The 12,500-nt window shown below is 39.1% G+C and overlaps 1 protein-coding gene across 1 annotated transcript in view; it reads right to left on the reverse strand.

Moving 5' to 3' along the window:
- Window positions 1–1,452: 1,452 nt before the first annotated feature.
- LOC310722782 (cAMP-dependent protein kinase catalytic subunit PRKX-like) overlaps window positions 1,453–12,500 on the reverse strand; it is a gene marked incomplete at its 5' end in the record, with an annotated part of 18,865 nt that continues 7,817 nt past the window's right edge. Inside the window, 3 exon segments of the mRNA XM_083535496.1 lie at window positions 1,453–2,112; window positions 4,520–4,597; window positions 6,284–6,341. Of these exon segments, the coding sequence (XP_083391622.1) occupies window positions 1,987–2,112; window positions 4,520–4,597; window positions 6,284–6,341 (262 nt within the window). The 3' untranslated portion in view covers window positions 1,453–1,986.

Raw genomic sequence — 12,500 nt, forward strand, 5'->3', positions numbered from 1 at the left:
GTGGTGATGGTGATGATGATGGTGGTGATGATGATGATGAGGATGGTGGTGATGGTGATGATGGTGGTGATGGTATTGATGATGATGGCGGTGATGATGATGATGATGATGATGATGGTGGTGATGGTGATGATGATGGTGGTGATGATGATGATGATGATGGTGGTGATGGTGATGAGGATGGTGGTGATGGTGATGATGGTGGTGATGGTAATGATGATGATGGTGGTAATGATGATGATGGTGGTGATGGTAATGATGATGATGGTGGTAATGGTGATGATGGTGGTGATGGTGATGATGGTGGTGATGGTGATGATGATGGTGGTGATGATGATGGTGATGATGGTGATGATGTTGGTGATCGTGATGAAGGCCATGATAAGTTTAGGGAGTTATAAATATTTTAACAATGATAATATAAAATTAATACAATAAAATTTTATATAAATACATTTTGGATGGTTATAATTTTTCTAATTATTATTATTATTATTTTGACTCCAGCCTGAAAAAAACAGATAAAAACATGGAGCGAATGAAAGCTACAGACAGACGAACAGAAACATGAGATTAAAGGAAAAGAACATTTTAAAGGTCTACACTATGGTAGACTTTATCTCTCTCATTTCAGGTAAGGCACAAAGCTGAGGAGGAGATCATTCAGCAGGTTCTCCTGAAATCTCCTGCTTAGTCGAGTTTTCTTCATTTTAAAATGATAGATGGAACTTATTCATGTAATGATTATTATGACATCATCACCATAAAGGATCATTCTATAGAAAGAGAACTTTCAAACCCAAACCTTTCATGTTCATGTGGAAAAGACCTTAAAGGTTCCTGCAGGCTAGAAACAATCCAAGGAGAACATAACCAGGATTCCCAGGCAAGGAATTGTGAATCTCATCACAAAAAAAAAAGTTTATTACATATTCAAGCATCTCATACCATCAAACAAACAGAGAGCAGCTATAACGTTCCATTAGCATCACAAACATACTACAGCTAGAGACACGATCACATGGAGACGGAGATAAACTGATGGATCTGTCCAGATCATTAACATCATTTGCATAATCATTCCCAGAGAAAAGTCGGGTACATGTGGAATAACTTGCAATAAAGGTTATGTGCATTTGCATAACAAACAAAACATCGAACGAAGTGCATAGATTATAGCTACATTACATTACACATGACACCATAGAACAAGACCGAGTGGAAACAGACGTGTGCTGATGCGTACGTCTCGTTTCGTCTCGCCAGGATCTCATCATAGCGTACTGTATCAAAACTGTAACCATGACGAACGATCCTAGCAACCTACAGACATGCGCGTACTACTGACACTGTCGGAGAAAAACAACGTCAACGTGTCATTTTGCTACACGTCGTTTCTACATAATATCCTGTACATGTTGAAATTCTGAGATCCTCAACATCCATGTTTCGATAACAAGCTTATGTTCTGAAATAATAAGAAATCAACTTAATCTGAAAAGTCGTTACGTCAAAATAACGATCCAGAACGATCCATACGCTGCGGTGGGAAATGAGGAGTTCGTCCAGACGTGGAAACTTTTTCCTGAATCAGAGTGACGACCACATCTGCCACAATGTTCAACCTTCACTGGATCTGCAGACTCTAACTCAGGATCTCTTCACTGGATCTGCAGACTCTAACTCAGGATCTCTTCACTGGATCTGCAGACTCTAACTCAGGATCTCTTCACTGGATCTGCAGACTCTAACTCAGGATCTCTTCACTGGATCTGCAGACTCTAACTCAGGATCTCTTCACTGGATCTGCAGACTCTAACTCAGGATCTCTTCACTGGATCTCAGGAATATTCAGCAGTAATGACAGTGTGCTTGTGTTCAACACTGCGAGACGTATCGTATCGTATCGTATCGTATCACATGCCTTAGTGAAAAGATGCAAAAAACACATAAATAAGTATCAACATTGTGAATGTTTGTTTGTAATCAAAAGTTCTTAAAAATTTCCAAGTCCCTCGGGGAAACAGCAGGTTCTTTTTTGCGCTTTTCTTCAGGATAAGCTTCGAAATTTGATGGATCTCCCTCATGCGCCACTTCAGGAATGATAATTGGCTGAATGGGAGAGAATAAAAAAAATAAAAAGATACATGTATAAAGGAATAAAACCTTTTACACCACAATAAATACAAACTTCTGTAACAGTTCATTTCTTTAAGTGAAAAATCACAACTCAAATTTAACTACATGATCTTTTACATATTAACGATTTGTGTAGGTTTTTACTGCAGGGTGAAGGAAGCGACTGTCAATTATTTCCTGATCCAGATGTCAGCAGGATCATGTGACGTTTTTAATTGCTGTTTAAATGCAATAATATGAAGAAATATAACAATATGAAGATCAGCAGAGTTTCACTTTCTCCAACTCTGAGAAGCTCTGATGGGGTATCTGCTCTGAGGATGGAAACGGTTTCTTTCTCAGTCTGAGGAAGTGACACAATGATAGCAGTGTAAATCATTCTTTTTCTTCAAAAAGACACAATCTCTCTCTCTCTCTCTCTCTCTCTCTCTCTCTCTCTCTCTCTCTCTCTCTCTCTCTCTCTCTCCCTTTTCCCGTCTCTCTCTCTCCCTCCCTCTCTCTTTCTCTCTCTCTCTCTCTCTCTCTCTCTCTCGCTCTCTCTCTCTCTCGCTCTCTCTCTCTCTCTCTCTCCCTTTTCCCGTCTCTCTCCTCTCCCTCCCTCTCTCTTTCTCTCTCTCTCTCTCTCTCTCTCTCTCTCTCTCTCTCTCTCTCTCTCCCTCCCTCCCTCTCTCTTTCTATCTCTCTCTCTCTCTCTCTCTCTCTCTCTCTCTCTCTCTCTCTCTCTCTCTCTCTCTCTCCCTTTTCCCGTCTCTCTCTCTCCCTCCCTCCCTCTCTCTTTCTATCTCTCTCTCTCTCTCTCTCTCTCTCTCTCTCTCTCTCTCTCTCTCTCTCTCCCTCCCTCTCTCTTTCTATCTCTCTCTCTCTCTCTCTCTCTCTCTCTCTCTCTCTCTCTCTCTCTCCCTTTTCCCGTCTCTCTCTCTCCCTCCCTCTCTCTTTCTATCTCTCTCTCTCTCTCTCTCTCGCTCTCTCTCTCTCCCTCCCTCTCTCTTTCTATCTCTCTCTCTCTCTCTCTCTCTCTCTCGCTCTCTCTCCCCCTCTTCCCGTCTCTCTCTCTCTCTCTCTCTCCCTCTTCTGGTCTCTCTCTCTCCCTCTCTCTCTCTCTCCCTCCCTCTCTCTTTCTATCTCTCTCTCTCCCTCTCTCTCTCTCTCTCTCTCTCTCTCTCTCTCTCTCTCTCTCTCTCTCTCCCTCTCTCTGTATATATATATATATATAGTGAAAACGGAACAAATATGGAATTATGTAGTAAGAAAAACGTGTTGAATAAAACCCAGAATGATTCCTAAAAGTAGCTAAGAAAGTGAAGCTTTGCACACTCTTGGAATTCTGTCAGCATCTTGAGGTCCTCACCTGGAATGTTTTTTTGTAACAATCTTAAAGAGTTCCCAGAGGTGTTGAGTGCTTGTTGGCTGCTTCTCCTTCACTCTCCGGTTTAACTCATACCAGCCCATATTTTTAGGTTTTAGATGGGTTGATTGTGAAGACCAGGTCATTTCACTCCCCCTATTGAAGATAAAGCTCTTAAAGAACCTAGAGGTGTGTTTGGGGTAATTGTCCTGTTGGAAAACAATTAATGGTCCCAGATCGGATGGCATGTCGCTACAGAATGCTGTGGTAGCCATGCTGGTGAAGTGAGACCCCCATTCAGACTAAATCACCAACAGAGTCATCAGCAAAGACACAGAACTTTAACCAAAAATCCTAAGTATGGACCAAAAGGACAGTTACCCGCTGATCTAATGTCCATTCCTTGTGTTTCTTGGCCCAAGTAATTCTCTTCTGCTTGTTTTTCTGAAGTAATGGATTCTTTGCCACACTTCAACCATGAAGGCCTTTATGTGGGCTGTAAATCAAAGGTTTCTGAGGCTGGTCATTCTAATACACTTATCCTCTGCAGCAGAGGTAGCTCATGACCTTTCCTGTGATGGTCATCATGAGAGCCTGTTTCATCGTAGCGTTTGATGGTTTTGGAGACTGCACTTGAGGATCCATTTAAAGTTCTTGAAATGTTTCGGATTGACTGGCCTTCAGTTATTAACATATTGATGGATCTTTTTTCTTTCCTTAACTGTGTGTTTCTTTCAATAATTCCATAATGTAGCAGCACTAGTAGTGATGTTGACTCTGTACTCACACTTTCCTCTATAGAAGCGAACTGATGCTGTAAAGCACATTTAAAAGGTACGAAACTCTTGATAAGACGCACCTGTTACCTGAAACCCATTCCAGGTAACCACCTTGTGATTCTGATGAGAGAACATCATGATTGTGTGTGTGTGTGTGTGTGTGTGTGTGTGTATATATATATATATACACACACACACACACCTTTTTTTTTTCTTTTTTTTTTTTTTTTTTTCCATTGTACTTTATTATTAATACCTTGAGTTTTCTCTGAGGAACAATGTCCCAATCTACAGATCGAAACCATTTGTGGCTCTTCACATCCTCGGCTCCTCCCTGAACACAAATCAACATTGAATAAATCAGATGAATATAAAAAAATCATTAAATATAAATCAACATTTATTGTTTATTTACTTATTTTATTGTATAGTATTTAGATTGCATGTAAAACAAAAATCCCAAACATGTCTAATGAATGAATGGAGCTGAGAACAATCTGAAAATTCTCTTCACATACCACACCCATGCACAAGCACAAGCACAAGCACACACACACGCACACACACGCACACGCACACACACACACACACACACACACACACACACACTGATACATACACACCATCTGCTTTGTTAAGGGGCAAAAAAAAAATCTGTGTTAACACAGCTGACACCAAACACACACACACACACACACACACACACACACACACACACACACACACACACACACACACATCCTGAGCACTGTAATCTTCTACTGAGACCAGACACAAATACAGATGTCTATGTTCTGGTCTTCGTGAACTGCTTTCTCTTTCACCTTTAAATATTTAGTGTCGTAATAAATTAAAAGGTTGGATCTGATTTTATACGACTTTTTACTTCTACAAAATAAATCAAATTGAATAAAATAAAATAAAATAATCCCATTCATTGCAGGATGACATGCATTACAGGTTACCATGGTTACCGAGATAGCTCAAACACTAGCTTACTAGTGGCGACTAGCTCAAACTAGCATTGTGTAGATTTAGCGTATATAATTAGTGTAGCTAGAGGCATGAACGTAGCCTGAATGAGAGGTTAAAGGTCAGCGCACTGGGGGATGAAACGTGTCCAAACGAGACGTCGCTGAGAATCTACTTCTTTAATAATTGAATGAAGGGAATCGATCCCTTCTTCTTTCCTTTTCTCTTCAGTTCCCTGATATAGTGTTCAAAAACCTTCTGTGAAGCAACCAAGACTGACCATGGGTGAGAATCTTGTGATCTTTGACCTCACTACTGGTTAATCAGTCAGGGTGGAAATGTGTGTGTGTGTGTGTGTGTGTGTGTGTGTGTGTGTGTGTGTGTATGTGTGTGTGTGTGTGTGTGTGTGTGTGTGTGTGTGTGTGTGTGTTTGTGTATAAGGGGGGGGGGGGGGTCAAAACTTTTACTTCTGGTAATAGGGTAAGTTTGACCTTGAATTTTGTGTCCTTTGTGACTTTCAGGATGCAATAAACTGAGCCTTGTAAAGCCTTGTGGAGTTGAGCTGAGACTCGGTGGGGAAGCGGTAAAAAAGAAAACACAAGATCAAAGACGATGCAATGTGTGTGTGTGTGTGTGTGTGTGTGTGTGTGTGTGTGTGTGGATGTAAATGCAGCTTCACGCAACCTTTAGACATTAAAACTTAGCAAAATGGCTGTCAAAACCTAAAAAAACCAACATTTATTTATTGTGTTATTTAGTGTTTGTATTGAACAGACCACACACTCCTACTGCAGTTCTTGATGTGTGGGGACACAATGTGGCTAATAACGCTAACAATATTAATCCAGTAAAGCTAGCTAATGGTTTCTTGTTAGCCGTGTCATCTCCAACGTAAAACGAAAAAAAGAAGTTCAGCCTAAATACACAAAATAACTGTTATATTATAAATGATCGAGAAAACAGTATAATTTGTGATGCTAACAATGGCTGTAATGCTAATAGCATGATGCTAACAACGTTTATATTACGTTATGACATTTTGACTTACTCTTAAACTTCCCAGTCTCTTCGCTTTATCGACAACAAGCAGCTTCTTGATGAGGTCTCTAACAAGAAAACACACACACACACACACACACACACACACACACACACACACACACACACACAAAATATTACATTATAAACAAATTTTATTCAAAAATGACATTTAATCTAAAAAATAAATAAATAAAAATGTCTTATGTGCAGATGTGTGTGGTATTGTGTAGATGTGTGTGGTATTGTGTGGAAGTGTGTGATATTGTATAGATGTTTGCGGTATTGTGATGCCCCGGTCAGGGAAACAACCCCAGCCATTAGGGTTGCACAAGCCTTTCTGCCGGTCCCAAGCCCGGATAAATAGGGAGGGTTGCGTTAGGAAGGGCATCCAGCATAAAAATATGTGCCAAATTAAACATGCGGATGGTCCACTGTGGCGCCCCCTAACGGAAGAAGCCGAAAGAGATGGTGGTGGTGGTTTGCGGTATTGTGATGTGTGGAGATGTAAGTGGAGTTGTGTAGATGTGTGTGGTGTTGGGTAGATGAGTATAGTATTGTGTAGATATGAGTGTAGATGTGTATAGTAGTGTGTAGATATGTGCAGTTTTGTGTAGGCATGTGTGGTATTGTGTAGATGTGTTCGCATGTGAAGTATTGTGTAGATGTCTGTGGTATTGTGTAGATGTGTTCGCATGTGAAGTACTGTGTAGATGTCTGTGGTATTGTGTATAGATATGTAGATGGGTGTGGTTGTGTGTAGATGTGTGTAGGTATGTTTAGATATGTGTGGTTGTGTGTAGATATGTGTAGATGTGTGTAGTTATGTGTAGATATGTGTGTGGTTGTGTGTTTGGTGGTGTTCAGATGTGTATACATGTTTGTAGTCTTGTGTAGCTCTCTAAAGCATTGTGTAGATGTGTGTGATTGTGTGTAGATGTGTATAGATGTGTGTGATGTGTTTAGATATGTGTAGATGTGTGTAGACTTATGTGGTTTGGTGTAGATTTGTGTGTAGATATGTGTATATTTGTGTAGCTGTGTGTAGACATGTGTGGTTGTGTGTATATGTGTGTATATGTGTGTGGTTGTGTGTAGATGTGTGTAGTCTTGTGTAGATGTGTGTGGTTGTGTGTAGATGTGTGTGGTTGTGTGTAGATGTGTGTTTGGCTGTGTGTAGATGTGTTTATATGTGTGTAGTCTTGTGTATATGTCTGTATTATTGTGTAGATGTGTGTGGTTGTGTGTGGATGTGTTAAGATATGTATATATGTGTGAAGTTGTGTGTGGTTGTGTGTAAATATATGTAGACGTGTGTAGTTATGTGTATGGATGTGTGTTTGGATATGTAGTATTGTGTAGATGTGTGTGGTTGTGTCTAGACATGTGTGGTTGTGTGTAGATATGTGTAGATGTGTGTGGTTGTGTGTTGATGTGTGTGATTGTGTGTAGATGTGTGTGGTTGTGTATAGACATGGATGGTATTGTGTAGATGTGTGTGGTTGTGTGAAGATGTGTGTGGCTGTGTGTAGATGTGTGTGTTGTTGTGTGTAGATATGTTTATATGTGTGTAGTCTTGTGTAGATGTGTGTAGACTTGTGTGTGTGGGGGTGTAGATATGTGTGGTATTGTGTATATGTGTGTAGATGTGTGTCATCTTTTGTAGTTGTGTTAAGATGTATGTGGTTGTATGTAGGAATGTGTATATGTGTGTAGTCTTGTATAAATGTGTGTGGTTGTGTGTAGATGTGTGTGTGGTTGTGTGTAGATGTGTGTTGATATGTGTATATGTGTGTAGTCTTCTGTAGATGTGTGTAGACTTGTGTGGGGGGGTGCAGATATGTGTGATTGTGTGTAGATGTGTGTAGATGTGTGTAGTCTTATGTAGTTGTGTTAAGATGTATGTGGTTGTGTGTATATGTGTGTATATGTGTGTAGTCTTGTATAGATGTGTGTGGATGTGTGTAAATGTGTGTTTGGTTGTGTGTAGATATGTGTATATGTGTGTGCTTGTGTGTACACGTGTGTTTGGTAGTGTGTAGATGTGTAGTATTGTCTAGATGTGTGTAGTGGTGTGTTGATGTGTGTGGCTGTGTGTATATTTGTGTGTGGTTGTGTGGATGTGTGTAGATATGTGTATATGTTTGTAGTCTTGTGTAGATGTGTGTGTGGTTTTGTGTAGATATGTTTATATGTTTGTAGACGTGTGTGGTTGTGTGTAGATGTGTGTTTGGTTGTGTGTAGATATGTGTAGATGTGTGTGGTTGTGTGTAGATGTGTGTTTGGTTGTGTGTAGATGTGTTTATATGTGTGTAGTCTTGTGTATATGTCTGTAATATTGTGTAGATGTGTGTGTGGTTGTGTGTGGATATATGTAGATCTGTGTAGATGTGTGTAGTTATGTGTAGATATGTGTATGTGTTTGTGTATGTGTGTGGTTGTGTGTAGATGTGTGTTTGGTTGTGTGTAGATGTGTTTATATGTGTGTAGTCTTGTGTATATGTCTGAAGTATTGCGTAGATGTGTGTGTGGTTGTGTGTGGATGTGTGTAGATATTAATATATGTGTGTATTCTTGTGTGGATGTCTGTAGTACTGTCTACTTATGTGTAGTTGTGTTTAGATGTGTGTATGGTTGTGTGGATGTGTGTAGATATGTGTAGCCTTGTGTAGATGTGTGTTTGGTTGTGTGTAGATATGTGTAGATGTGTGTGGTTGTGTGTAGATGTGTGTTTGGTTGTGTGTAGATGTGTTTATATGTGTGTAGTCTTGTGTATATGTCTGTAGTATTGTGTAGATGTGTGTTTGGTTTTGTGTGGATGTGTGAAGATATGTATATGTGTGTGAAGTTGTGTGTGGTTGTGTGTAGATATATGTAGATGTGTGTAGATGTGTGTAGTTATGTGTAGATATGTGTGTAGATGTGTGTAGTCTTGTGTAGTTGTGTTAAGATGTATGTGGTTGTGTGTAGATATGTGTATATGTGTGTAGTCTTGTATAGATGTGTGTGGCTGTGTGTAAATGTGTGTTTGTGTGTAGATATATGTATATGTGTGTAGATGTGTGTGCTTGTGTGTACACGTGTGTGTGATTGTGTGTAGATGTGTGTGGTTGTGTGAAGATTTGTGTGGTTGTGTGTAGATTTGTGTAGATGTGTGTGTTTGTGTGTAGATGTGTGTGTGGTTGTGTGTAGATATGTGTGTAGATGTGTGTAGTCTTATGTAGTTGTGTTAAGATGTATGTGGTTGTGTGTAGATATGTGTATATGTGTGTAGTCTTGTGTGGTTTTGTGTAGATGTGTGTGCTTGTGTGTAGATGTGTGTTTGGTTGTGTGTAGCTATGTGTCTGTGTGTGGTTGTGTGTAGATGTGTGTTTGGTTGTGTGTAGACGTGTTTATATGTGTGTAGTCTTGTGTATATGTCTGTAGTATTGCATAGATGTGTGTGTGGTTGTGTGTGGATGTGTGTAGATATGTATATATGTGTGTAGATATGTGTAGATGTGAGTGTTTGTGTGTAGATGTGTGTGTGGTTGTGTTTGGATGTGTGTAGATTATGTGTATATATATATATATATATATATATATATATATATATATATATATATATATATATATATATATATATATATATATATATATATATGTGTGTGTTGTCTTGTGTGGCTGTCTGTAGTATTGTCTACATATGTATAGTCTTGTGTAGATGTGTGTAGATATGTGTATGTGTGTAGATGTGTGTGGTTGTGTGTACACGTGTGTTTGGTAGTGTGTAGATGTGTGTGTAGTTGTGTGTAGTATTGTCTACATATGTGTAGTTGTGTGTAGATGTGTGAATGGTTGTGTAGATGTGTGTAGATATGTGTATAGTCTTGTGTAGATGTGTGTGGTTGTGTGTAGATGTGTGTGGATGTGTGTGGTTGTGTGTACACATGTGATTGGTAGTGTGTAGATGTGTGTGTGGTTGTGTGGATGTGTGTGGATACGTGTAGATGTGTGTGGTTTTGTGTAAATGTTTATATGTGTGTGGATGTGTGTCTGGTTGTGTGTAGATGTGTTTATATGTGTGTTGTCTTGTGTATATGTCTGTAAAATTGTGTAGATGTGTGTGGGGTTGTGTGTGGATGTGTGTAGATATGTATATATGTGTGTAGTCTTGTGTGGATGTCTGTAGTATTGTCTACATATGTGTAGTTGTTTGTAGATGTGTGTATGGTTGTGTGGATGTGTGTAGATACGTGTATATGTGTGTAGTCTTGTGTAGATGTGTGTGGTTGTGTGTAGATGTGTGTGGTTGTGTGTAGATGTGTTTATATGTGTGTACTCTTGTTTATATGTCTGTAGTACTGTGTAGATGTGTGTGGTTGTGTGTGGATGAGTGGAGATATGTATATATGTGTGAAGTTGTGTGTGGTTGTGTGTAGATATATGTAGATGTGTGTAGTTATGTGTAGATATGTGTATATGTGTGTGTGGATGTGTGTTTGGTTGTGTATAGATGTGTATATATGTGTGTAGTCTTGTGTAGATGTCTAAAGTATTGTGTAGATGTGTGTGGTTGTGTGTGGATGTGTGTGGTTGTGTGTAGATGTGTGTGGTTTTGTGTAGATGTGTGTGATTGTGTGAAGATGTGTGTGGTTGTGTATAGATTTGTGTAAATGTGTGTGGTTGTGTGTAGATATGTGTATATGTGTGTAGACTTGTGTGGGGGGTGTAGATATATGTGGTTGTGTGTAGATATGTGTATATGTGTGTAGATGTGTTTAGTCTTGTGTAGTTGTGTTAAGATGTATGTGGTTGTGTGTAGATATGTGTATATGTGTGTAGTCTTGTATAGATGTGTGTGGATGTGTGTAAAATGTGTGGTTGTGTGTGGATGTGTGTAGCTATGTATATATGTGTGTAGTCTTGTTTATATGTCTGTAGTATTGTGTAGATGTGTGTGGTTGTGTGTGGATGAGTGGAGATATGTATATATGTGTGAAGTTGTGTGTGGTTGTGTGTAGATATATGTAGATGTGTGTAGATGTGTGTAGTTATGTGTAGATATGTGTATATGTGTGTGGATGTGTGTTTGGTTGTGTTTAGATGTGTATATATGTGTGTAGATTTGTGTGTGGGGGGGTGTAGATGTGTGTGTGGTTGTGTGGATTTGTGTAGATATGTGTGTATGTGTGTAGTCTTGTGTAGATGTGTGTGGTTTTTGTAGATATGTGTAGATGTGTGTGGTTGTGTGTAGATGTGTGTTTGGTTGTGTGTAGATGTGTTTATATGTGTGTAGTCTTTTGTATATGTCTGTAGTATTGTGTAGATATGTGTGGTTGTGTGAAGATATGTATATATGTGTGAAGTTGTTTATAGTTGTGTGTAGATATATGTAGATGTGTGTAGATGTGTGTAGTTATGTGTATATGTGTGTGGAGGTGTGTTTGGTTGTGTTTAGATGTGTATATACATGTGTAGTCTTGTGTAGATGTCTAAAGTATTGTGTAGATGTGTGTGGTTGTGTGTAGACGTGTGTAGATATATGTAGATGTGTGTGGTTGTGTGTAGATGTGTGTGGTTGTGTGTAGACATGTATGGTATTGTGTAGATGTGTGTGGTTGTGTGAAGATGTGTGTGGTTGTATGTAGATGTGTGTGGTTGTGTGTAGATGTGTGTAGATATTTATATATGTGTGTTGATATGTGTAGATGTGTGTGTGGTTGTGTGTGGATGTGTGTAGATATGTATATTTGTGTGTAGTATTGTCTACATATGTGTAGTTGTGTGTAGATGTGTGTGGATGTGTGTAGATATGTATATATATATATATATGTGTAGTCTTGTGTGGATGTCTGTAGTATTGTCTACATATGTGTAGTTGTGTGTAGATGTGTGTATCATTGTGTGGATGTGTGTAGATATATGTATATGTGTGTAGTCTTGTGTAGATGTGTGTGGTTGTGTGTAGATATGTGTGTCGTCTTGTGTATATGTCTGTAGTATTGTCTACATGAGTGTAGATATGTGTGGTTGTGTGTAGATATGTGTAGATGTGTGTTTGGTTGTGTGTAGATGTGTTTATATGTGTGTACTCTTGTGTATATGTCTGTAGTATTGTGTAGATGTGTGTGGTTGTGTGTGGATGTGTGTAGATATGTATATATTTGTGTAGTTGTGTGTGGATGTGTGGAGATATGTGCATATGTGTGTGGTTGTGGGTAGATATGTGCTTGGTTGTGTGTTGT

Source organism: Silurus aristotelis, assembly GCF_946808225.1.
Source record: "Silurus aristotelis genome assembly, chromosome: 3".
Lineage (NCBI taxonomy): Eukaryota > Metazoa > Chordata > Actinopteri > Siluriformes > Siluridae > Silurus > Silurus aristotelis.